This window comes from Abramis brama (assembly GCF_963993115.1).
Source record: "Abramis brama genome assembly, chromosome: 13".
NCBI lineage: Eukaryota > Metazoa > Chordata > Actinopteri > Cypriniformes > Leuciscidae > Abramis > Abramis brama.
Window position 1 is genome coordinate 24316417 of NC_139975.1, and position 26890 is coordinate 24343306.

At 37.8% G+C, this 26890-nt stretch overlaps 4 protein-coding genes across 16 annotated transcripts in view; 1 reads left to right on the forward strand and 3 right to left on the reverse strand.

Moving 5' to 3' along the window:
• Positions 1 to 2408, reverse strand: gnpda1 (glucosamine-6-phosphate deaminase 1). The gene is made up of 7 exons (XM_084133701.1): positions 2142 to 2408; positions 1619 to 1756; positions 1436 to 1537; positions 1147 to 1329; positions 896 to 1080; positions 292 to 466; positions 1 to 187 (listed from the first exon to the last, which is right to left on the reverse strand). Exons 2-7 carry the CDS (start codon positions 1740 to 1742, stop codon positions 147 to 149), a joined length of 810 nt encoding a protein of 269 aa, XP_083989827.1. The 5' UTR covers positions 1743 to 1756; positions 2142 to 2408; the 3' UTR covers positions 1 to 146.
• Positions 2409 to 2951: 543 nt separating this feature from the next.
• Positions 2952 to 18146, reverse strand: hspa4b (heat shock protein 4b). Its single transcript, XM_084132958.1, has 19 exons — positions 17860 to 18146; positions 16581 to 16638; positions 16320 to 16460; positions 15973 to 16095; positions 14914 to 15013; positions 14693 to 14826; positions 14361 to 14605; positions 8714 to 8790; positions 8473 to 8624; positions 8267 to 8373; positions 8016 to 8149; positions 6234 to 6418; positions 5980 to 6072; positions 5478 to 5633; positions 5263 to 5388; positions 4628 to 4735; positions 3874 to 3993; positions 3623 to 3784; positions 2952 to 3437 (listed from the first exon to the last, which is right to left on the reverse strand). Exons 1-19 carry the CDS (start codon positions 17964 to 17966, stop codon positions 3240 to 3242), a joined length of 2526 nt encoding a protein of 841 aa, XP_083989084.1. The 5' UTR covers positions 17967 to 18146; the 3' UTR covers positions 2952 to 3239.
• Positions 18147 to 18672: 526 nt separating this feature from the next.
• mars2 (methionyl-tRNA synthetase 2, mitochondrial) lies at positions 18673 to 26418 on the forward strand. The gene is made up of 3 exons (XM_084133834.1): positions 18673 to 18989; positions 21346 to 21680; positions 24290 to 26418. Exons 1-3 carry the CDS (start codon positions 18674 to 18676, stop codon positions 25478 to 25480), a joined length of 1842 nt encoding a protein of 613 aa, XP_083989960.1. The 5' UTR covers position 18673; the 3' UTR covers positions 25481 to 26418.
• Positions 26333 to 26890, reverse strand: part of med12 (mediator complex subunit 12) — a 34604-nt gene continuing 34046 nt past the window's right edge. For all 13 annotated transcript variants that reach the window (XR_014608817.1, XR_014608818.1, XR_014608819.1 and 10 more), the window contains one exon: positions 26333 to 26686. Coding sequence is in view for 9 of the 13 variants with exons in the window: in XM_084133827.1 (XP_083989953.1) it covers positions 26649 to 26686 (38 nt within the window). In the remaining 4 variants the exon portion in view is untranslated. The remainder of the gene's footprint in view (positions 26687 to 26890) is intronic.

The following is a 26890-nucleotide window of genomic DNA, read 5'->3' on the forward strand; positions in this document are numbered from 1 at the left end:
AATGATATAAACACATTTTAATTCAACACATCATGTGTATGAGATGTTTAATAAAAGAAAAAATTAAAACAGACAAAGGAGCACAATTTGAGGCAAATACACAACCACACATCTGCTGCGTCTCCAATCTTCACGTCAGTATCAGACTATGGCTTTTCCACCAACTTGTTGTGCACATGCATCATGCCTAAAACATTAGCAAATGGATTATGTAATTTTCTTGCATACACAATATTCATGCATTCACTTTATTCCCTCAGCAGAGAGAGAACGAGATCTTTTCTTTGTTACCTTTGAAATACTTGACTGTTTTGACCTTGAGCTCATGTGTGGCATCTTCATCACACACAAACACAGTCTGCGGGTGCTGCTGGAACGCTGACACAGTCCACATGTGATTCACTCCCTCCTCAATGGCTTTATAAAGGGCAAACGCTTTATGCGAGCCAGTAATAAGGATCATGACCTAAAAATGTCATATAATCAAGTTATTATTGTTTCAGATCAGCCCACAATGGAAATTCTTGACCTTGGTGATGCTGTTGAATCTGTTGCTATTTCTAGCATAAAGGTTTATAATAGTGTGTGCTTTCCAAAACAAACACAAGTTGCTCGTTTTTATTAATTTTGCATATTGTGATATTTTATTAATAATGCATATTTTAAGTATCGGCTTATTTTAATATTTTAAAAATGGCAGAAGATACTATGCAATTGTTTTTGCAACCTGTACACTGTATATAACTAGCTTACAATAAATGTTCAAAGCCAGAATTATGTAATTTTAGCAATAAAGATGAGCCATTTTATAGCAGCAGCAGCAGGAGTGGCTGACATTTATAGACGTATAACGTGCATTAAGCACATAAAGATTATGAAATATGAATATTTGTACCTCTCGAGCGTCCATCACTGTGCCAACACCAACCGTGAGGGCCATGGTGGGCACTTTAGAGAGCTCGCCATCAAAGAAACGCGCGTTAGCCAGAATCGTGTCCATAGCCAAGGTCTTAACACGCGTTCGGGACACAAGACTGGAACCAGGCTCATTGAAAGCGATGTGACCGTCAGGTCCAATACCTGCAACGTGAATACAATGTTTAATGGTGCCATTCACAGGTCAAAGTTCAATCTACTGTGTCTTACCGCCAACAAAAAGTTCGATTCCTCCAGCAGCTTTGATTTTGGCTTCAAAGTCCTGACATTCCTTCTCTAGATTGGCTGCGTTTCCATCCAGGATGTGAGTGTTCTCTGCTCGGATGTCGATATGCTTGAAGAAGTTATTCCACATGAATGAATGGTAACTTTCAGGATGGTCTCTAGGAAGTCCTGTAAAGACAACAACCATTTGTACTTAGTTCAGTGTTAACTAAATACAGTATATGACAGGCAGTTCAACCCTTGATCCCTCAAGCATAAACGACCGGTCACATACCTACGTATTCATCCATATTAAACGTTTTCACATACTGAAACGATATTTCTCCCTTCTTGTGAAACTCGATCAGTTTCTTGTAGCATCCAAGCGGAGTGCTTCCTGCAATACAGACACAATCAGAACAGGCATGCATTTCAATTGAATGTGCAATATACAAAGTGACTTTTTTTACGACTCTACCTGTTGGAAGACCTAGAGTGAAGAATCGGTCAGGTCCTGGATTAAACTTCCTTATCCTGTTCCTGATGTATTTGGCAGCCCATTCGCTGACCTGGTCGTAGTCATTGAGTATGATGAGCTTCATGGCTTCACCTGTGCCTGAGAGAAACTATCAGGTAAATCGAAGAGGCGCTGCTGCCTTCAGACTTTAGCCCCTATTAAGGTTAGAATAGGGCGGAAGTGCAGTTGCAGCAAACTACACCTCACTGATATCCAGCAGTGCCTTCTGTCAGCAGCTGGAGAGAGTTTGTTATAACACAACTGTACACTGCAAACACGACGGATTATTGAGGGCCGTTATTCGCGTCGAGTTGCTCTCAGAAAGCTATTAAATATAGCTACATTTGCTTACGCTCTGAATAAAAATTGTTTTAAAGAACCCGTGACTAGAAAATTGCGAGGACACTGGAAATAATAATATATGAAACCGACATTATAGTTAGGACACAAAGAGGTTGTCGTATTTAGTTAGTAAAACACTTACCAGATCATATGTTTGTAAGTTGCAGTAACTCTTCCTGCAGCCGAGAGGAACACGATCATGTGATAAAGAGGAAATGTTGCCAAGTTTGCACATCTTTTTCAATGGAAAATACAACGCGTCACACAAACTGACGTTAAGGAATGAAAACCGGGCAATTCAGCAAGATTTGTACACCTATTAATCCACAAATGTATGACACTTTATAAGTACTCTTTCTGCAACTCTAAAAAACAACATATTTTAATGTTTAACAAATGGTCGGTGTCTGTGGAATCTCGTGCGTCACGGAATAAAATAAAATTTTAGCTGAAAAGAATAAGAAAACCTGTGAAACGTAAAAAAAAAATTTTTTTTGTCATTTAGCCAGCATTTTTTATAGCCAGAAAAAAAAAGAGTCCTAATTTGTATGTATATATATATATATATATATATTTTTTTTACTACAATTAACTGAATATCAATTCAGCAGATTATTAAAATTGTAATTTTTTGGTATGATTTACATTTTTGGATAGTCAAAAAGATCCTCTGATGTGGGACAGGCCAACATCACCATTTGCCCACTCTAAAAACCGAATCTGTGATGCGCAAATGCAAACAGAGCTGAATGTAAAATAAAGCATATTACCAAAATCTGACCATTTTTGTAACACTTCACCCGTTTTGGCCTAGGCTATATGTTGAAGTTAACAAGTAACATTTGTAAACTTATTCATAAACCAATAGTTGAAGCAAACTACACTACACAAAACAAATACACATGCTTTTGCATTATGTTGAAGTAATTCTACAATATAAGCGTGCACACACTGCATGTTTCAATCCGTATTTATTGAAACAACAGTTGACAGAACCAGCATTTAACAGAAACTCAATCATGGGCAAACATAATGGTTCTCAATCAGAAGTCTTACAGCATTATGATTTGTTTTTCTTAATATAAAAGGACATGCAAATGTATTCTCTCATTGCCAGAGTCACCCCGCTGCGAGGATTATGATTTAGCGTTAGCGGTCACTGGAAATATAAGTTAACATTAACAAAACATTATGTCACATAACATAACGTGTAACGTTAACATAACATTACACAGCGTGGTTAATCGAGGTCCATGCCAGGCTTGGCTTCTGTGGCGTCTGCACTGTCAGCAGCAGCTTGCTCTTTGCCGCTGGGCTGGGCTTCAGGGTTTTCCTGCGTATTGACCGGCCCGTTGGGTTCTGCGGGGTTCTCTTCTTTTGGCAAGTCCACTTTGGGCTTGGGTTTGGTCACAATGGGATTGCAAGTGGAGAACAGCTCCTATGGAAAACAGGAAGAGATTTAGTACAAATGTATCAAAATGGTATTGTGGCAGAAACCTGGAACAGTTATGGTATCAAATGTCAATACCATAGTACTTTTATATGCACCGTAGTACTGAATGATATCTGAATGCTAACATACTCATGTGCGCTAGAAAAAAAGTCAATATAACTGTGACTGACCCGTGTTTTGGCCTGTATCTCTGATATTTTCACCACAGGCTCCACGGCGAGACTCTGTTTACTCTGCTGGTTCATTTTACTGTTCATCCAGATCATGACATCATTCACCATCCTGTCCACCTTCTGAACCTCTGCCTCATCCAGATGATCATACTGCTCGTCCTGTAATTCAAAAAGACACGTCAAATCCACTGTGCACTAACCAAGTGCAAAGTTGTACCTTATGCAACATTAATCCAACACAACCTCACCTTGGTTTTGTAGGCCTCAACAATCTTCATGTATTGCTGCAACTGTCTGCCCAGCTCTTCAAAAGCTCTGGGTCTCTCCTCAAATTCCGTGTATCTCTCTTGAATGGGCTGGCCGAGATTCTGCAAGAATGTTTTTGATATATTGATAGGCATTAACCGATTGTAAACATAACACAGGTATAATTAGCAATATCAATAGTAATCGTACTTTACACTTAGGCAATATAATTAGGAGTTTTCCCTCCTTTTGCACCTCGCTTTTAAATCACTAATTCGATTCATTAGCGAATTCTATTCATAACTGTGCGGAGTTGAGCTTCCATAGGAATGAACTGAAAACGCTCGCTCTGCTCCGCGCCAGTGGACATGCACCATTATGAATGCCCGTGCCCATTTTACATTCAAATTTGCTGCATTTCTGGGGCAGCAATTGCAATAACGGCCTATTTTGGATCCAAAACGACGAATTCCGCAGAAAAGTGATAAGTTTGCATCCTTGTCTATAATTGCACTGTTGACCCTTCCCTTACCACTTAACCCACCCTTAAACCTACATATCCCACCAAACCTGACCCCTAACCTTACCCGTAGCAGCACAAGTGTTTTACAATATGGACATGAACACAGTAAGTACATTGTACCTATTTTTTGATGCAAGTACATAGTAGCTAAAGACACCTAATATAAAGTGTAAGCTTATACATAATTTTACATCTTACATCATAAATTACAGACATCAAAAGACATTTAGTACCTTCAGTTCAAGAAGTTTGTCGATGTATACTTGTTTAGACTGGTCTTCACCATCCTCATACAGCCAGACTTCAGTGTCCTCTAGTTTTAATGAGAGAGCATCTCTGTCCTGTAAGAGAAAACAGAAAATTTTCATTAATTTAAATAAAGCTGAAATAAAATAAATACATGATGTAAAATGATAACTATTGTTATCATATGATAAACTTAACCTACTACTACAAAAATAAAACCTAAACTAAATTCTGAAAATATAAAAAAAAGAGCCAATTCATAATATTATTAAATGCTATAACAGTATGTAAATACTAAAATAACACTGTCAAGCACTGAGATTTGTGTGTCATTCTGACAGGGATATCAATGCATTTTTTTAAACTTCCACAATAATAATAAAAGTCTGTGATCTCTAAGTTATAGCGATATAAAACATCAATATATGGCAAAAATAATACCAGGTGATTCACAGGATTCCCACGCCTGACCTTTTGTAATCACTGGACAAGGATTTCAAAATGGTTTCATGCAGATATTTTACTTATAAAGAGCAAATTCCAGCTAATAAATATTTTGTATAGAGTTTCTCTTCCGATGGACACCATGCGTTTAGATTTCAAGCCATGCGACTGTTCTCACACTCTCATTGACGAACTTCTCGAATATCCCGTGCAGTTTGTCCCTCATCTCGTACACGTACTCCTCCACATAGTTCTTGGCATCGTTGCGCTCCTTCTCAAGCTTGTCCTGCATGATCATCTTTCCCTGAGGAAAAGCAATTTCACAGTAGATTTAACTCAATGTTAAAAAAACATGTCCCCCTTAATCCAGCTTCAGCCGCACAGAAAGCATACCTCGTTCTCCACGAAGAGATTGAGCATGTCATTGGCTAGCTGCCACTGTGGGTTGTTTTCAATGGGCAGCTCCAGGACCTTTGTTTTCACTTTGGGCTTCTTGGCTTGTGGAGGCTGATCCGATTTCTTCTCCTGTTTGCCTTCCTCTGCTGATGTCTGAACAAATCCACGGAGAGAACCATTATAAAGACACGTTCACAACAACAACAACAACTATAACGATAAGCAGGATGGATTCTGATTGGTTTTCAATGTTTTTATTGTTCATCAGCTGGAAAAAAGTGACCAATGACATTGTTCCTTTATGCCATTATCATTATAGTTGTGGTGTGGACACTACTATTCTTAGATTAATTCTTTCTTTTAAACTATTTCTTTATTGTTATCGCTATAGTGATCATCCTTGGTGTGAACGGGCCTTTAGTTATGTGATGGGCGTCTGAACGGTAATTTGATAAATGATTGAGTCATTTAATTGATGCTATTGGTAGATCCCATTTACCTCCATTTCTTCTGTTCCAGCTTTTTTCTCTCCATCTTCCTGATCTCCATTTCCAGAAGTCTTCTGTTCATCTTGATCAACCTGCATTTTGTTCTGTGAATGATTGAAAACAGGTGGAAACTTTACCCATGATGTAGAGCTGAGCGGTATGAATGCACTGACAACATGGAGTAATAGGAAAATCCAGGTCATGATGAGGGTGTGAAAGCAGTTGTGAGACAGGGTATGAGTACAGTAATATCCTGAAGCAATACCTCATTTTCTTTTTCTGTGCTCTGCTCTGTGTCCATGCTCTCCTCTTCCTCCTCAGATTTCTGCACCTCCACTAGCGAGGCACTGGACACACTGAAGATGCCATGGATGTTCACTCGCACCTTCACCTTAACCTTTGAACTCTCGCCTGAGGCCTGGGGAACCACCTTCTGGACAACGTACTGGCCTGCATGACAGTGTTAGTGTACATGTTAACATACAGTCTGTATTCATGACAAGTTTTACAAGATTGTACAGCAAATATAAGCTATGAAAAGCAAACAGCAAAGAATATTTGTCACCTCAATTACTGGCCAAACAAATACATGTATTTTTGCATTTCCTTAAATTCATTTAGTTTCAATAGCAACAGAATTATTTGTTTTGTTTTTCTCCTGTTTCTTCCGGTTTTCACCGGAATATTCAGTTATGGCATTTTTGATTAAACATTACAAGGACAATTTTTTTGTAATTAAATACATACATGGATAGGTAGGTACATACGATTTTTTTAAAAAACAATAAATAATTGCTGCAATTGAAACCATGCATTATTTAGCAATAAAAAAAAGACAATTGGCCAGTAACTGCATTTATACCATGGTCTGTCTTGATATTGAATGCGATAAGTCGTTAAAGTCCCTGTGAAACAGAAGTTGCAACTGACTTTACTTCAGCTTTGTGCCGTATTTCCAAGTGAAACGGAATATTGAACAGAGGGCTGGGTTTTACTTTAGTGCACCTCCTCTCCATCCCTCGCTCATAGCAGACTGACAGTTGGAGGGGAGGGGTTAAGGATATTAAACCCAAGCCGTCAAACTGACGTCATCAGTCATCAATTTTCGGATTTTGAAACAATTTTATGTGTATCATGTGTATTAACCACAAAACTAGTAATGTGCGCTAGCAAAGTAAATAGGGTCAATTTTGATTACATGACGACTTTAAAGAAAAGTGCAATATGCAATAACTCGTTAAATAATGTGATATTCGATATGCAATACGATAATGCTTTAAGTGTGTAAACTGAAATATATTTTAAAACTGAAAATGATCGGGATTATGCGCTGAAATCGGGATTATGCGCTGTCCGAGAGGCGGAGTACTTCACTTATTGCATTCAATAACATGAAGCATGTCACATGTATGTGTCCAGTCTATTCTCTGCTGTCTGCGTTGACCACTTTTCGTAATCTTTTGAAGTATTAAAATCATTAATTTATCTTAAGTCATTGCTATATGCACATCGCGATATGTACATTTGTAATATTTAGATAATTTCGATAAATCGTGCAGCCCTAGTCTGTCTGAATACTCGATTCTGATTGGCTGAAAGGTGTGCATTAAAACAGTTTAAGGCACAGGTAGTTCCAGTCAGCTTAATCACTGTTCTACATTAATGCACACACACCACTCGCACACAGAGATCAGAGATTGTGCTGCACACACACAGAAACATTCAGGAGCACAGAAACTCATCAACCCTGCCCCGCTACTTTTATTAATAGAACAGCCTCACTACTCAATCGCTCCATTATATTTCTCAGAAACGAGGAGGTAATGAAGTTTTGAAGTAACTAAACTCACAGCTTTACTGTCACAGCTCTCATTTCTCTCTTTCTCAATAATTAAATCAAATAAATGCTATAATTCCTTCATTCAAACAAATTGTTTAATGCACAGCTAAGCCATGGATTATCCCTTATTTACTCACTAATAAGTCGTCTTTACTCGTATACAGCACTTGGCGAGTGTTCCTTTTGGATGTGTTTTTGTGTGCTTACCTATTGTGGGATCTGGATAAGGGAGCTCTTTAGGGCAGTTGTAATACGCATCCAAAGAAAACGGCTCTCTCCGGTAAAATGTCAACACTTTGGAGAAAGGCGCTGCATGGTTCTTTGGGAACACCTCACAGTCGCTGAAATGGAAAATTTAAAAGCATTCTAAATAAAATCATGCATTACTATCAAGCACAATGACTGAAATGCAAACTAATAACTTGATCACGATCTCTGAATGTCACAGCTGCTTGTACCTGACTCCATCTTCAGCTGCAGAATTCCATTTCAGAGAGATGGGAAACGGAACCACGTCTGTTATGGAGATCTCACGGACTTTAAATGCAGGGGAGAGGATAGCGCACTGTGAAATCAGGAAACAGAACACCGACAGGTCACAAATGCTATCAAATACAGTCTTGTTAAACTATTAGCATGGCTTTAGTCAGCAGAAGAACCTGACCTGGAGGGCACATCCCCTGGCCACGGCCTCATCTGCATTCAGCGTCGTGCTGGGCTCCTTCCCAAAGAACTTGCCGATTCTTTCTTTAATGGCCGGCATTCTAGAGGCACCGCCCACTATTTCTACAGCATGGACGTCATCTTTTTTCAGATCTGCACAGAAGGAGGTGACAGACAGATGGGGTTAATGAATGATTTCTACGACGTACACCGTTATTATCCAAGAAAGGGTCATTACTTACGAGCTTGTTCCAATAAACTGCGCAAGGGAGGTTCCACTCTGGCTAAAACATCAGCACACATCTCTTCAAACTGAGCCCTGCCACAGGAATAAAACAATATATAAAGCTCAGAATGAACTACTGACAGGATAACATCTCTGTGATAAAGGACATGAATGAATGTGCAACACATTATAACAGGTTGTGAATGTAAAGGTTCATGCAAAAAAAACAACAACTCTTGACTCGTTCTGCAAAAAAATCATTCCAAATATGACTGTGCGACTCAAATCTCATTTGCATGCTATTGGGATTTGACTCAAGACTGAATATGCAAATGAGATATGAGCAGTGGACAAGATTCAAGAATTTTAAAAGCATAGTTCACCAAAAAATTCAAATTCTGTCCTCATTCCAAACCAGTATAAGTCTTTTATTCATCTTTCAAACACTAATGAATGTTTTTTTTATACATTTTTATAGACTTTTACTTTTTTACTTTTTTTTTTTTTTACTTTTTTTTTAAGAATACAACTTTAATGGAGTCAGATTAATTATATTGAAGTCAGATAACTTTATCTGAATTATGCAGGCATCCTTTAACTGCTTTTTGTTCTGATTATTGGTTCAAAATAGCTGCATTCACATGTATGGTTAACAGAAGTGCAAACATACTCTCTCTAGAACACTTGGATTAAACCGCTCAATCAATATGGATTACGTTTACAATGTCTTTAAGAACTTATTGAAGCGTCAAAGTTTTCTGGACTTTCAATGAAGGGGCAGGGATCTGTCAGATTTCATTAAAAATATCTTCATCCTGTGTTTCGAAGATGAACGAAACTCTTATGGGTTTGGAACGACATGAGGGTCAGTAAATGATGACAGAATTTTCATTTTTGGGTGAACTATCCTCTCAAGACTAGGGGTGTGCGATATTGACCAAAAAAAACGATATCTCGATACTTTCTGGGATTTATCGATACAGAAAATTAGACGATATTTTGATGAGTGTTTTTATTGTGTTGATACCGTTGCAGGTTTAGGACTGCAGTGGACAGCTGACTCCTAACGTTTTTGATATTCTTCACATTCTTCACATTATATGGTGGTCAGTTTGCAGCAGTGACAGAAATCATCTTTTCCAATAAGATTAAATCCATTTCCAAATCCAATAAAGCCATTTTTTAGCCTAATTAGATGCATGCATCATTTTTTCCCCCTTCAAATTCTTAAATTTAATCAAATTCTATTAGAATAAGACACAATCTAGTATCAACAAAATGTATCTTTGCAATGCAGAGGAAACACAGAAGCTGCACCTGAAGTGATATTTAGATGCACAGACTGTTTAATGCAGATCAGAGGGACATGAATGCATTTAATCTGCAGTTACAAATGCAGAAATAATGTTTTCGTTGTTTCAAACATAAAACGTTGAATATTGATATTAGAAATTATTTAAAAAATGAAATGATACTTTATTTGTTATATTAAATCCGCCAGTAGGTGACAGCAAGTCACTGTGAATGAGTGAGTCATTGAGTTTCAAACGATTCATTCAAACGGCTGATTCATTCAGGAACGAATCATCTGAGTGAGTCATTCGTTCAAACGATTCATTCATTCAGTCACGAAACACCGTCATGTGTTGCTCAGACGCAAAACAGTCCTGTGTCTTTGTTTGGAACTATTTTCGTTGGCGAAATGGAGCAAAAACAGTCAATACTGTGTCTAAAATGTAAGTCACTTAATATTAACTTTGTTTATTGAACTGTCGTATAAAATAAATAAATATCACATTTGTAATCGTGCTGATATTTGCAAGCGCACTAGTCTAACTTAACTCTACTTAAAGAAAATGAAGAACAAAGAAATGTGCATCAGGTGTGCTTTGCTTTTTTATGTTTTTAATTAATTTATGAAGCCTGCAAACTTTATCGTCACATATTACATTGTTTTATTACATGGCTTGGTTGAATTCCAATGTAGAATGTGGTCTGTTATTTCTTGATAACACACCGTTGCCATGAAAAGCAGAGCGTTGCTATGGACGCAGGATTCTAACTGTAGGGACAGAACGGACTATTTTCTTTAGCGGAAGCAATAGGCTATGTGCACAAGCGTCGCGACGAACTTCCGCTATTGTCAGTTGTCGGCATATCAGTTTCCGGTTTACGGCCGCTTCATCGGCATCCGCTGTAAACAAACAAGATGAGTGCTGCTGTTGTACGAAATAAAGAGATACTACTATGTGCGTGACACATCTAAGTTTCTAAGAACTGTAGGTGGATCTTACAGCCGTTTCCCACATACTCCGTGTGTGTGTGTGTGTGTATGTGCGCGCGGTGCAGGAGCAAGCAGCACGCGCTATAGTGCTTCATGATGCGTTTGCAGTGAAAAACTGATTCACGGCTGTACCACAAACACTTACTATTTTTATTTAAATCCAGAAGTTACGCTGCAACTTTTATTGAATAAAATGTTTTTTCAGCATTGCGATTCTCTTTGTACACATATAACCTACACTCTTTAATGGACGCATGCACGTTTAAACACAATTTAAACAACGTAGGGCTATTATTCCATGCATTACTTATATTAAGTTGCTCAAGCAAGTGGTCAAATATTTAACTGTAAATTGACAAAAACAGCCGACTCTCATGCCTTTTCTTTTCTTTTCCATTTAAATTTTAATAAAATAAATCTTGCATGTCACAAAGAACTTGTTTTTCCACCTCCACGAATGAGACTACAATTTATTTAATTAAACTCATTTATGGTGAAATTACTACATTTTCATGTCAATCTTTGTTAATTTTGACCACGAAACATGCGCTGTCAATTTAATTCAGCGTTTGCAGCACAGCAGAAATAGACTCGGTGCGGAAACGATCTAGATAAATTGTAATTTGTCAATAAATTGTAGTAATCTCACCATAAATGCATTTAATTCTATAGGCCTACTACTATTTTTCACAGTCATCTTTTTACTTTTAGAAGATCGGGGTAAAGCAAGGTAAACTACAATTTACTTCAACAAGGCGACATAATGATCAACACTCTCATTCGTGGAGGTGGAAAAACAAGTTCTTTGTGACATGCAAGATTTATTTTATTAAAATTTAAATGGAAAAGAAAAGGCATGAGAGTCGGCTGTTTTTGTCAATTTACAGTTAAATATTTGACCACTTGCTTGAGCAACTTAATATAAGTAATGCATGGAATAATAGCCCTACGTTGTTTAAATTGTGTTTAAACGTGCATGCGTCCATTAAAGAGTGTAGGTTATATGTGTACAAAGAGAATCGCAATGCTGAAAAAAACATTTTATTAAATAAAAGTTGCAGCGTAACTTCTGGATTTTAAATAAAAATAGTAAGTGTTTGTGGTACAGCCGTGAATCAGTTTTTCACTGCAAACGCATCATGAAGCACTATAGCGCGTGCTGCTTGCTCCTGCACCGCGCGCACACACACACACACGGAGTATGTGGGAAACGGCCGTAAGATCCACCTACAGTTCTTAGAAACTTAGATGTGTCACGCACATAGTAGTATCTCTTTATTTCGTACAACAGCAGCACTCATCTTGTTTGTTTTCAGCGGATGCCGATGAAGCGGCCGTAAACCGGAAACTGATATGCCGACAACTGACAATAGCGGAAGTTCGTCGCGACGCTTGTGCACATAGCCTATACAATCGTTTTTAAATCAATAAACTCCTTTTTAAATCAATATTTTGTGTCAAATTATTGATTTATTTGGTAGGTAGCCATGTAATAAGCGGGATAATGTAGAGCGAGGCGGTTGTTATAGCAAATACAACCCCTTCAGGCTGATTCAAGACCCCTCCGCTTCGCGTCCGGTCCCGTTCAGCCTGTCGGGGTTGTATTCACTATAACAACCGCCTCGCTCTACATTATCCCTTACATATTATAATGCTATCATATTCTGTGCAGGCAATCAGCTTACTGCACTATAAACAGAAAAGCCAGACAATTTCACTGCTAAATACCTTTTAGTATTGTGGTATTCCGCCATGTTTCTCAGTGACACGCCCACAACTCATACAGATCGGGGCTTAAACTAAATCCCGAGCTTCCCACTGGTATTTATGACATTTTGGTGGAGTATGTGCATTCAACTCGTAAATACGATCTTTATAACATGACTTGAACGCACCACAACTTACTAGACTACATCAAGTGGTCGTGCGCTTTCTAGTGGGGGACATACATCGTTAAAACAACAATCACGATTATCGAAGACGATATATATCGCACACCCCTACTCAAGACTTAATGTAGCACACAAATCATGTGGATACTTTTCATTTTATGATGCTTTTTGGACCCTGACAGCCCCTTGATCCCTTTTCCTTGACTTAAAGGAAATTTCCTTTGAGTCTCCGTTTTTCTCAAACAGTGACCCCTAGAGTCGCTGTGGAGTACTTGTATTTAACGCTACTGTCGTAAATACCACTCATGCAGAGCCGTCTCTGCACTCTTCCGATCGCACTTTCTACGTTTTCTTCGTCGACTCTGCCATGATTCACGTCTGAAATGCGTGCTAGTGTCTTCCATAGAGGCTGCTTCATATGTTGCTGATGTATGTGACGTTGTGCCATAAAGCAAGTCGTGATTCTCACGAGATTTGTCGGGGCGCAACCTCTCAAACCTGCATTGCTGGTTTTGCCAGCTGTGTCCCCCCCGCAGCTTTGCTATCGGGATGATTCGCCCTACTACGAGTTCGTTTACCATCGGAATGATTTCGAAGCTGTTATATTAAGATACAAATCTTGCATAGTGTGCCTTTAAGAAAAAGAGCAGCTTGGAAATTACATGATGGTGTGTAACACCGTGTCCTAACTACACCGTGACACGCGATAAAAGGTATCTTTTCCATATTAATCAGAGTTTTTGTCCTAACCAGGCGCGACGGCGACACGCAACGTTTCTAATTTTCTGCGACGTCGCGCTGGAACAACAAACACAAAGTGTGGCAATTATAATCTCAGGTACTGTTTATGTGCTTTATTTAATGTTAAAAGCGTGTAATGTGACTTTGAATGTCATTTAGTGCTCCAGCTTAGTAGCTGTAAAAGCAACAATGGATATAATTCACCGATCAGGGGTGCGTTTCCCGAAAGCATCGTTGGCCAACTATGGTCGCAAGTTGCGTCGTTACCAATAGAGTTCAATGGACATTGCGATGAACTTGCGACCATAGTTGGCCAACGATGCTTTCGGGAAACGCACCCCAGATCTTGAAATTAAACACATGGAAACAGGAACGTTAAAACTGTGAACAAACAAGTGTATTATTTGACAAAGATTGTTTTAGTAACTCAGTAGCCTATGTATTTTTTTAAATGGTGTAATATTTGTGAATTTGAATGTAACTACTTGTCCATTTTCTTGCGAGTGCCGTCAAGATTACTCTCTAGTGCTGTGCACCTGCCGCGAGACTCCGCCCACACGCTGTTCTGATTGGCTGTGATTTTTGATTGACGTTGTGGCGTCTCACAGTCGCGTCGCGTCTAGTGTGGACAGACACACTGCCTGTCGCTGGAATTTTATCGCGTCGCGTGTAGTTGGGACACGGTGTAAATGACGACAGGATTTTAACGACTTTGCAAGTGATTTCTTCATTAAATAACTCTGTACCTGTTAAGTTTGCTTGAAACATCAATGTCGTTCATGAAACACTCGATGTTCAGTGGCAGGTCTGAGGAGTTGGCACTCATCAGCTTCTTCAGCTTTTCACATTCCTGGTAGAGTCGCACCAGAGCTCTGGGCTTGGTCTTCACATCCAGCTTGTACTTCACTGCAAACTCGTCACAAAAATGTTTGACCAGCTTCTCATCAAAGTATTTTCCTCCCATTTCAGCATCAAAGGCTGTAGCAAGAATCTGTACGGGCATGAAGAACAATCCGTCTATAATTTCACATACTATTCATGGCCACTTTTCGAGGGTATAAATGTCATTGGTACGCACCTTGAGCTTGCCTTTATTAAAGGCACACACAGAGACCTGGTAGCCTGAATGGCCAATATCCACAAACACCACCGTCTTTGGCTTTTCCTCAGGAGCTGGAAGATCCTGCTTGTAGATCCCATATGCCAAAGCAACTGCGTGGAAAAACAACAGGTGTCATTTAAGAGTGGAAAATATGTGTGTTGCAAGTGAAACGGCACATTAAACCACGAACAACTCACCAGCAGTGGTTTCATTCATGAGTCTCAGACAGTTGAGTCCTGCAATCTGAGCTGCATCGATGACGGATCTCCTCTCAGGATCAGTATAGAAGCAGGGGACCTTAGAAGCAGGGATTTTAAACAGCATTCACTCAGGAAAGTGATGTCAGAGTATTCATGATCTCTAAAGTGGATGTCTGTCTCCAATAACTCATTTACAGATAATGGACTGAGGGAAAAAATGACCATAGATCATTCACCAAATCCACCTGCAAATCCACCAGGTGATATGTAGCATAACTGCATGTTTCAGCTGATCTTACGAGATATTAAGCCCATTTCGGATGGGACTAGGAGGAGGTTAGAGAAATTTGCGGAAGAGGGAAGAGAAATTTGTCTTTCAAAGATTTTAATCCCATCCAAAACTGCACAAAACCTGTACAAATTCTAGAGCAAATTACTAGGCTATGTCTACACTAATCCGAAAACACATCTTTTTTTATGTATTACGATTTTAGCATTTACCGACGTTTCAGTGTGGATGTGAAACGTTTGGAAAATGCTAGTGTGGACGGAGGGTATTTCGAAACAAAAATGCCATTTTCAAATGTATCCGGATTTATGTAGAAATATCCTCACTGTTTTTCAGCAAACTCGATCGTCTTCTGAGGAATGGAATCCCATCCAGAGGTGAATGTCTGTAATTGAGAACCCAACGGTTCTCCTCGTACGTTTTTGACTAACCTGACCAACTGTTTGCAGACTTCGCACCTTTCAATATGAACGGCATTCGGCGAAAAAGTAACATAATATTAATATAAAATTGAGGAAAGCCAAATGACGTAAATTTCTAAGACTAGCCATTTTATTATAAGCGTCAAGAAAGACACATCTATAGTTTTCTCTGCTCAGTCATGTGAGTTATTATATGCAGCCACTTCTATAAACTCATTTAATAAACGAAACCACATCACATGACCTCCTGTAACGTAACGCCCACATCTAGAAAGAACTGTAACCCAAGCGTCGTTCAGAAAACTAGTCCCGTCCGAACAGGGCTTTAGTGATTTGTAAACTCACAGAGATGACACAGTCTGCCACAGGCTTCTTGAGGGCACTCTCAGCAGTCTCCTTGAGTTTGGTGAGGAGCATCGCAGTGACCTGTTCAGTGCTGAACACCTTCTCCTCCTCCATGTACATCACCTACAACAACATCAGAGACAACACGACTGCTAAAGGACAGGAACAGCTCACAAACATGCACACATTCATTGCACAACAGAACTCTGTGCTTGGCTTTACAAGAAGGCTTTGCTGCCAAAACTAGACCTTTAAACAATGCTGGCACAGATCAGTCATCTCACAACATGTTGTTGTTTGCACATGGCAATTGAATCTCGGTTTGCTTGATCACGACTTTCAGCTACCTTTATGCCCGTTGTGCCCAATGGCATCTGTGCCAGGTCGTAAACGAGACTGGACTTCATGTTCTGGACAAATGGATCTGAGAATGCCCGACCATGGAAACGCTTGAATCCTTGGACAGTGTTTTTGCAGTTGGTGACCATCTGTGTTTCAAAGGAGACAAAAAAAAAAAAACGTGCATGATTACAAACATGAAGACTGTGAAGGCAGCTTTAAGGGATACATTAAAAAAAATCCTGTCTTTTAAGAAAAACATCACATACCTGGCTTTTTGCTGCAGCTCCAATAGATCGATTTCGTGGTCCAAAAGACACACATGCTCTGTAGTGAAACACAAATAGCCAAACATTATGACAAATGACCGTCCTGGTAATATATATACATATATATATATATATCAGCCTGTGATGCAAAGCTGAATTTTCCGCATCAGTGTCACATGATCCTTCAGAAATCAATATGATGCTAATATGATGATTTTGGAACCTATGACACTTTTTCAGGATTCATTGCTGAATAAAACGTTAAAAAAGAATAAAAAAATATATATTTTCTAACAATATAAATCTTTACTATCACTTTTTAAAAATCAATTTAACACATCCTTGCTGAACAAAAGTATTAATTTCTTTCAACAAAAAAAAAGAAAGAGACAAAATGACTGACTCCAAACTTTTGAACGGTAGTGTATATTGTAACAAAATATTTATATTTTAAATAAATGCTGTTCTTTTTCAACTTTTTATTCATCACATAATCCTGATCACAGGTTATAAAAAAAAAAAAAAAAAAAAACTAAGCAGAACAACTGTTTCCAACATTGATAATAAATCAGCATATTAGAATGATTTCTGAAGGATCATGTGACACTGAAGAATAAATTATATTTTAAATGTATATTTAAAAAGAAAACCATTATTCTAAATAGTAATCATATTTCACAATATTGCTGTTTTTGTTGATTTGATCAAATAAAAGCTTGATGAGCATAAGGGACTTCTTTCAAACACATAAAAAAAAAGTAATGTTTCCAAACTTTTGACCAGTACTCTGTACACACACATATATTATATATTAATTTATTCTCATAACTTTTATGTTAGATGCAATTAATCGATTTGACAGTACTGATATTATATATAATAAGCATAAAAATGCATAACAAAATTGTCGATCTAAATACAATATAATAAAAGTACAATATAACCTGAAGAGGAAGGGAAAACATTTTAATAATGAAGTGATACAGGTTTAGTGTACCAGCCTGCTGTTTCTCAATCTACACTAATTAGAAAGTACCATTTATAAACATAATAGTATGGTAATACCATAGTGTTTTTTTAAAGTGCCATAGTATTTGAGTTTTGCCATCACGCAGCAGCACTAACGCTAGGGAGGCTCCTCACTGCCAGATCAATGTCCGTCACAGATAGAGAGCCAGCTAACAGCAGATTCCCACCGGCACACAGCTCAGGTAAAGCTTCTCGTGATCACTACTCTGTATGTATTTGTGTTATGGATGAGTAAATAAAGCAGACTCACGGTGTGCATCGGTCGCTGTATTCATTGGCCACAGTCTCGATTCCTCCGGCTCGAGCTACCGCTACATAGCAGTTCAGAAAACCCACGTCAAAACCCACTACTGACATCTTAAAAACAATGTGATTACTCAGATACAATAAGCCCGAACACAAATGTGGACCAGATGATCGATCTGTAAAATGTGAGGAGTAAATAAGACGGTTTTAATTCATTATTCTACTGTAACTTCTTAGAGGAATGAGGCTGCAGATGATAAACGCCGCTCATGAAAAAACAGGACCACTTCCGGTTCAAGGCGGAGCTAAAAGGTCCAACTCAAAGGTTCTCATCTGAATCCCTTTGAATTTGGCTGGTGTTTCAGATTTTTTAGTTGTACTGTACATTTAGTAATGCATTGAAAATTCTTTTAAATATTACACATGAAATGTTTACATATTTATCTATATTCTTTACATATTTATTTGAAATATTTATTTAGGTATTCTTAGCACAGAGTAAGCTAATCATTTTTTTTTTTTTTTTAAGAGTGGTCTTGACTTTTTAAAGTCATATGTACATATTACATAAAATATAGATGTGTCTTATTTGATAAAGTTAGACTGACAAACCCTTGGCTAACTGCTAGTTGGTCATACTAGTTCTTAAAATACAATCTTGAGATAATGCCTATGTTTACGCTACTGGCCCCTAATCTTACACAATACTATAAACGAAAAAAGCTCTTGATTTAAGCTTGACAAATGTATCTCAAGTAGGGAAGGGTTGTTGGGCCTTTTCTTTGAAAGTGAACTCATTTGTGACGGCGCTGACCCGGATGTTCTCTCACGCGCCTCGCAGCTGTCTCGTGATGAGGTCTCCGTGCTGTATTCTCACGCGCACAAAAACAATAGTACTGAGATTATCCAGGCATGCTCTCCACAGAAGGCTTCCGCACGTCTACAGTATTCACTGTCAGGATTTGCGATGCTTTTGCACAGATCATTCACAGAGCTCGAAACCATATTACATCACAACTCCCATCTTCTATGTCAATGCATCTCCTCACATTGGTCATGTGTATTCAGCTGTCACTGCCGACTGTCTGCACAGATTCAAACTCTTACAGGGATACAACTCCAGATTTGCCACAGGTACGTTTTATACATTGTCTAATTGTATTACATGACTTAAACAAGTTAAATACTTGCATCAGGGGCTGGTTGCATAAACTGATGAGACTCTTACAAGTTATCTTTTTTTTTTTTCTTTAAGACTGTTCGTGTTCATAACTTTTATTTTACGTCAGTTACATAAAAGCATAGATTGGTTTAATTTAATACCGAAAACTAAGACTGATTACTAACTGCTAATTGGTTAGAAGTTCTTAAAGGGATAGTTCACCCAAAAAAATCATCATTTACTCACCCTCATGTCGTTCCAAACCCTTAAGGCTTTCGTTCATCTTCGAAAGTCTGAGAGAAATAAGACACATCTGAGAGATTGCTGTCCCCACATTGGCAGCTTCGCAACTACCACTTTGATGCTTTAAAAAGTTATAAAGCGATTATAAAACTAATCCATATGAATTGAGCGGTTTAGTCCAAATTTTCTGAAGAGACTTGATCGCTTTATATGATGAACATTTTTAATTTAGGCTTTTATTCACATTTAAACAATGATCAGCAAATCGAAACTGCCTGACGTACGAGAACAAACCTCATTGGTTCTTGAGTAAGCTCAAACGTGCTGTGTAACACAATAATGAACCTCATTGGTTCTTGCTGAAGCTCAAACATGCTGCGTAACACAAGAATGAACCTCATTGGTTCTTGCTGATGCTGAAACATGCTGCGTAACACAATAATGAACCTCATTGGTTCTTGCTGAAGCTATTCACCAGGGGCATGTTCAAGTTCAAAACGGTGCGCAACGTTTTGCTACGGTTTCCGGGTTGAACGTCATGTTTCCTGGAAACGGCGTGCACCGGTGTGCACCGGGGTTTGAGATACGTTTTCTCTTGTTTGGTGGGTGTGTCAGAACTGCAGTCCAATCAGCAGCAACATGTATATAAAGCACGTGGTATTAAAGTGAACTCGCAAAATGGGTTCAAGGAAAGTAATTTACAAATTTGTTTGATGCAGCTCGGTATACGCAACAACTGAGGATATTAGAAGACATGTTTGTCGAAAGTTTTATTGTAAAAAATATAGGATATCAACAAAATGATGTAGTTGTTTATATTTTTAGCTTCATTGCAAGTATAGAAATAAACAATGGTAATTAAGTGTTTTTCCTAAAAATGAGAAAGAAAATACAGGGTATTAAAACAGTACGAACTACAAATAAAGTCAGTATGTGAGGCTAAATAGATGTGTTTTAGTCTGAAAAAGATGTGTGCTTCAGTTTCAGCAATCCCTTCACTCGATTGGGATGTTCTCTTTTGTTCTGGGCGGCAAGTGCAGTAACTGTAACATCGGGCATATTTTGTAGTATTAAACACATATTTATACCGACTTCATCAGGCTCCGAAAATTCTTCACAAATAACACAAAGAATGGCCTTCTCAGCTGCCATAGTTGCAACTCTTGCGTCATCAGAACAGTGTGTTCAACGCATCACCGTTTCTGTTTAAAAAACGTTGTGCAACGTTTTGTCGGGGCTGAACGCAGCCCAGATGTCGTATAGGTCATACAAATTTGACTCATGCTTTTTTTGCTTAAAGGTGAAGATCCAACTTTATGCATGTTTTGTAAGATTCCCCTCTCTGTTAAACATATTTTATTGGACTGTCCTGGGTACAAGTAGAATGCTCTTTTATGAAGTTATTTCACTTAAGGACTTATTTAGTAAGAATATGCCTGAAAATGCCTGCTTTGGATTTTTTTTTATCATAATGTTAATTTAAAAGAATTAGTATATGACTTGTTGTGTGATATTTGTATTTTTGTAATTAAATATTTGCCATGAAAATAGCCTTAGATGCTGACATGGCATTAAATAAAACAATCTATCTATCTATCTTGCTGAAGCACAAACTTCTAACACGAGAATGAACCTAAAATGGTTCTCGCATGTCAAGCGATTATACTTGAGCTTCTGTTTACTATATGTGATGTGAGTTGATGAATGTTTATATGTGAATAAAAGCCTAAATTCAATCTGTTCATCATATAAAAGCGATCATGTCTCTTCAGAAAATTTGGACTAAACCGCCTGATTCATATGGATTAGTTTTACGATCTCTTTATGAACTTTTTGAAGCGTTAAAGTGTCAGTTGCGAAGCTGCCAATGCAGGGACGGAAAGCTCTCAAATTTCATCAAAAAGATCTGCATTTGTATTTTGAAGATAAATGAAAATCTTACAGATTTGGATCAACATGAGGGTGAGTAAATGATGACAGAATTTTCATTTTTGGTTGATCAATCCCTTTACCATTATGAGTGTTTATGCAACTGGCCTCAGAGATCAGTGTGTTGAAGTAAGGTTGTTTGTTTGTGCCCTGCAGGTACAGATGAACATGGTCTTAAAATCCAACAGGCAGCGAGCAATGCTGGTAAAGACCCTCTGAACTTCTGCACTGAGGTATCAGAGAGTTTTAAGCATGTTTTCCAAAGATGCGGTATTTTATACACTGACTACATTCGGACAACAGAGAAAAGACATCGACAGGCTGTTGAACACTTCTGGACTGTTCTCCATAGCAAAGGCTTTATCTACAAAGGCACTTATGAAGGCTGGTACTCCACTCCAGATGAAAGTTTTCTTACACCAACTCAAGTCACTGACAGAACAGACTCCGAGGGACGACAGATCAAAGTATCCACTGAGAGCGGCCACAAGGTACCATCCATCCTGTTCTTGAATTAAAGCCTATGCTTCTCTGTCAGTGGTTTGCACCATCTAGAACAGGGGTTTTCAAACTGGGGTGGGGAGGGCCCTAGCAGGGCCATAGAAAAGGAATAGTTTTTCTAAAAGCGATTAAATTGGGGTCTCCAACCTTTTTTCATTTGAGAGCGACTTTTTAAAAATGAAAGTGGCCGAGAGCTACTCATGTAATACAATACTTAAATCTTTTAAATAATATCTCATAACTCATATTAACAACTATCCAAACTGTTTTAGACCTAAGAGTTTTTGTAGGCCTATATATGTCACCCTTAAATGTCAGAGAAAAGAACAATCAGAGATAAAATGTTTTAATAGAAAATTGTACTTTGCATATTATACTGTAAAAACACATAATTATAGTTGATAGTTTAGTTGATCATAACTAGAGATGAAATGGCATGAACATTTCATTTCATGATTAGTGACAAAAATGATCACGGTTATCACAGAATCCTGTTCAAAAAGTACTAACACTACACAATGAAATCAATTCGACAAAGTTTTATGTCGAAAACCAGCAAATAACTAATAAAAGTAGCATCAATATGCACTTTTTGTTTACATAAACATTAGAATAATAACATTAAAAATGATGGGCAGATTTTAAGTGTCGTCTTGCAACGTTATCTACTAACAAGTACAAAAAAGGTTTTTATAAAAAGATAAACCTCACATATTTCAGCCTTTAAATCATATTTTTTTTTATAAAAAGAATTATTATAGCACAGCAAAAGCAAAATCCTGACACGAGAGCAAGAAATTGCATCGAGAGCAAAGAAAAACGTTTTGAGAGAAACACTTTTTTTTTTTTTTTTAGAGAAAACGTTTTCACACTGATAGCAAAAAATATATATTTGAGAGTTTTTTTCAAAGTATTTTGAGAGAGATTGTTTTTCTCAGAAATAATTTAAAAAATTTCAAATTTATATTTTTTATGTTCTATCAGGAAATACTTTCTCTCAAAACTTTTTTTAGTCTCAAATATTATTTTTTGCTATTGGTATGAAAACTTTTTCTCTCAAATATTCTTTTTTCTCTCATGAAATGCTTTTTTGCTATCAGTGTGATAACTTTCTCTCAAACTTTTTTTTTCTCTCAGATCATTTATTTTCTCGCATGTAATAAAGACACAATTCTAGCTCCATAAATGTCCATATTCCTTTTATATCCGCGGGACTCGCGTCGCGTGTGGAGCTGATAGCTGTCTCTTAGCAATCCCGACCTGCTTCATATCACAGTCATGATAAAAGCATCGATGTATTCACTCATCCATAAACATTATTAGATCGGTCGGCTTGACGTTGACGACAAGATCCATAATTCTTAGCAAATGTTGCATCATCAAACTACGCCTTTGTTATTGTAAGAGGTGAGCGACCCCTAGAGGCGAACAAATTACATATTTACATTTAAAACATTAAGGGGCGGTTTCCCGAACAGAGATTAAGCCTAATCCTAGACTAAAATTGCCCTTTAAACCAGATTAACAGAAATCTGCTTTCTCGGTCAAGGCTTTAAATAGTCCTAGATTTAGTTTAGTCCAGAGTTTAATAAGATGATTTCCTGGAGCAAGACTAGAGTTACTCCAGGACTAAATCGAGGCTTAAATTAAACCTACCAGGAGGCAGGTTTAACTTCAGATTAACATTGTGTTTCAAAGTGGACACGTGTATTACTTGGACACACACACACACACACACACACATTATATATATTAAATATTATAATCTATACTATATTATAATATATAATCTATATTATATTATATTATATATATTAATATTATAATCTAAAGCTTTTGTAACATTAAACATTACCGTTCAAAAGTTTGGGGTCAGTAAGAATTTTAATTTTATTTTTTGGGGAAATAAATAAAATAAATCAATACTTTTATTCATCAAGGATGAGTTAAACTGATCAAAAGTTACAGTAAAGACATTTATAATGTTAGAAAATATTCTATTTTAAATAAATGCTGTTCTTTTGAACTTTCTATTCATTTTTTTTTTTTCAATAATTTTGAAAATTTGTACACAACTGTTTTCAACATTGATAATAATGAATGTTTTTTCAGCATCAAATCATAATATTAGAATGATTTCTGAAGGATCATGTGACACTGAAGACTGGAGTAATGATGCTGAAAATTCAGCTTTGATCACAGGAATAAATTACAGTATAAAATATATTAAAATAGAAAACAGTCATTTTAAATATGCATTTCAAGTCATTGACCCATTGGTATACTATACTGATTTTAGGATGGCGGTCCATCTCATGACCCTGATCTAAAATACATCCACTGGTTGCCAGATATGTTTTTTTTTTTCTACTGGCTGAATATTTGGAAACACAAAATTTCAGTAGATTTTTGGAAGATTGTCATCTGTTAGTTAGGCATGCATGCGCAGTTATCGGCCAGTAATCTTTAAAATTGTCAAATAGTATTCGGTTAAATCTCTAATATATCAGTCTATTACTAGTGTTGACATACAAGACCTAACCAATCTTCTGAAGTTCTTCAAAGTGGAATAAGATAATTTCTCTATCCTCATTGACAGGTGGAGTGGATGAAGGAGGACAATTACATGTTCCGCCTATCGGATTTCCGCACCAAATTGCTTCATTGGCTTCGATTAAACCCAAATATCATCCAGCCTGTGAACTTTCATCACATGGTTCTTCAGTGGCTGGAGGACGATATCCCAGACCTGTCAGTATCTCGCCAGAAAAGCCGCCTCCAGTGGGGTATTTCAGTCCCTGGAGATCCGGAACAAATCATCTACGTGTGGTTGGATGCTCTGGTGAACTACTTGACCGTTGTTGGTTACCCACAGAATCACTCCCCGTGGTGGACAGCTGTCCATCATGTTGTCGGTAAGGACATTCTTAAGTTTCACGCGATATACTGGCCGGCGTTTCTCTTGGCTGCAGGATTACCTCTTCCTAAGACCATATTTGTGCACTCTCACTGGACGGTGGAGGGAAGGAAAATGTCCAAGAGTCTTGGAAACGTAATCAACCCATTGGACGCCATGGAGAAGTTCACCGTGGACGGCCTGCGCTACTTCCTTCTGAGACAAGGGGTTCCTGACTCGGACTGTGACTATTATGACAATAAAGTCATAAAGATGTGCAACAGCGAGTTAGCAGACGCTCTCGGTGGGCTTTTAAACCGCTGCACTGCGCCCGCACTCAACCCCACGCAGGTGTATCCTCAGTTCTGCAACTCCTGCTTCCCAAAGGAACCATCTCAAGGGCTCCGTGGAAAAGCTGTCTCGGAAGACTACAGAATGGTGGAGGCCGTATCTGCTCTTCCGGTCTTAATTGAGCAGCACTTTGAGAATCTACACATATATAAAGCACTGGAGGCCATTAGCGCATGCGTGCGGATGACTAATGCATTCGTTCAAAGACATGCACCGTGGAAGCTGGACCGGAGCAATCCCAGAGACCAGCAGTGGCTTGACACCATCCTTCACGTGTCTTTAGAGTGCCTCAGGATGTATGGGATACTCCTGCAACCCATGGTGCCAGATCTTGCAGACAGAATTTTATCTAGGTTGGGAGTCATGCCTGAGGAGAGAAGCTGGGATTCTCTCAACTTCCTGATGAAATGTGAAGGAAGAGACTGTGGTTTAGAAGGAAGAGCGCTGGGTCCCGACTTGGGAGTGTTGTTTAATCGCCTTGAGAGGAGCCAAGGGAAAGGGAGGACTCCCAAAATGGCAACACAACACAAGTCAAAATCTTAATGCATACTTGAGCTTACTTGAAGTAATTCGAACCAATTCTACCAAATATAGTAATAACTGTAGTGAATGAGTAAACAATGATTTAAAGGGATAGTTCCCCCCAAAATGAAAAGTCTGTCATTAATTACTCACCCTCATGACGTTCAAAACCCGCAAGACCTTCGTTCATCTTCTGATCACAAATGAAGATCTTTTTGATGAAATTTGAGAGATTTCTGTCCCCCCACTGACAGCTACGTATGAATTTTGTTTCCGCCACAGAATAAAAAATAAAAAAAGGTAATTGCAACTTTTTTTCTCTTAGAATTGGACTTTATAACTCGCGAGTTTCTGAGAAAAGATGTCAGAATTGCATGAAACAAGTCAGAATTGCAAGATGTAAACTCGCAATTATCTTTTAAAAAGTTTTATTCTTTGGCGGAAACAAGCTTCCATAGCTACGCAACTACCACTTTGACACTTCATAAAGAGATTGTAAAACTAATCCAAATGAATTGAGCGGATTAGTCCAAATTTTCTGAAGAGAAATGATAGCTTGATTGAATTTAGGCTAAATTAAATCCGTTAATCTTGGAAAGCGATCAAGTCTCTTCAAAAAGTCTTGGACTAAACCACTCACTTCATATGGATTAGTTTTACGATCTCTTTTTGAAATGTCAGTGGCAGTTGTGTAGCTGTCAATAGATCTCCGATTTCATCAAAACGATCATTTGTGATCAGAAGATGAACGAAAGTCTTACAGGTTTGGAACGACACGAGGGCGAGTAAATGACGAAAGAATTGTCATTTTTGGGTGAAACATCCCTTTAAGGTCACACTCTATAATGTTTCGACAATGTAAGACAAGGCATAAAAAGTGACATGATTTTTTTTAATGAGAAATACACGAAACTGAAAAATTGTACAAATTGAAATAAAATAAAAAAAGTTGCAATATTTTTATAATTTCCTGTACTTCTTTTTACATAAACTCTTTCACTGTTCACCTCAATGTTTCACAGAACAAAGCCTCTATGACTTTCAGAAATGCATGTCTGAAAAACAATGTTTGACTCTACTTTAGATACAGCCCTGTGGGGCTTCTTTCAGGAGCAGGGTTCCTCGTCTCCGAAAGGTCCGCTATGTGGGCACAAAATCATTCTTTACCGCCGCTGAAATCCATTCACTCTCAGTAATATGAGTTGGTGTTCTGTCCAGGTTGAGTATCTGGGGAAAGAAAAATAATAATTTTAGTTCAGAAAATGAATACAATAGTATTTGTTTACATTGATTTGTGTGAATTCTTTGCATTATAAGAAACAGCACTAAGGATAAAAACATAAAATAGAAAATGTATGAATTTAGAACATATTAAAGTAAATACTAATGTTAGAGCTACTTCAAAAGCATCTCTTAAAGCCCAAAGTATAC

What these genes read in the sequence shown, in the direction of transcription:
- gnpda1 (XM_084133701.1), bottom strand. Translation starts at nt 1,742, where the DNA reads ATGAAGCTCATCATACTCAATGACTACGACCAGGTCAGCGAATGGGCT. An exon ending in CACTCTAGGTCTTCCAACAG is followed by an intron (nt 1,538 to 1,618) that starts GTAGAGTCGTAA and finishes TCTGTATTGCAG; the next exon opens with GAAGCACTCCGCTTGGATGC. An exon ending in TAATATGGATGAATACGTAG is followed by an intron (nt 1,330 to 1,435) that starts GTATGTGACCGG and finishes TTGTCTTTACAG; the next exon opens with GACTTCCTAGAGACCATCCT.
- hspa4b (XM_084132958.1), bottom strand. Translation starts at nt 17,966, where the DNA reads ATGTCAGTAGTGGGTTTTGACGTGGGTTTTCTGAACTGCTATGTAGCG. An exon ending in GTTTCAAGCAAACTTAACAG is followed by an intron (nt 8,791 to 14,360) that starts GTACAGAGTTAT and finishes TTCCTGTGGCAG; the next exon opens with GGCTCAGTTTGAAGAGATGT. An exon ending in ACAAACTTCTTGAACTGAAG is followed by an intron (nt 3,994 to 4,627) that starts GTACTAAATGTC and finishes ACATTCTTGCAG; the next exon opens with AATCTCGGCCAGCCCATTCA.
- mars2 (XM_084133834.1), top strand. Translation starts at nt 18,674, where the DNA reads ATGTTCTCTCACGCGCCTCGCAGCTGTCTCGTGATGAGGTCTCCGTGC. An exon ending in CAACTCCAGATTTGCCACAG is followed by an intron (nt 18,990 to 21,345) that starts GTACGTTTTATA and finishes TGTGCCCTGCAG; the next exon opens with GTACAGATGAACATGGTCTT. An exon ending in CCACTGAGAGCGGCCACAAG is followed by an intron (nt 21,681 to 24,289) that starts GTACCATCCATC and finishes CCTCATTGACAG; the next exon opens with GTGGAGTGGATGAAGGAGGA.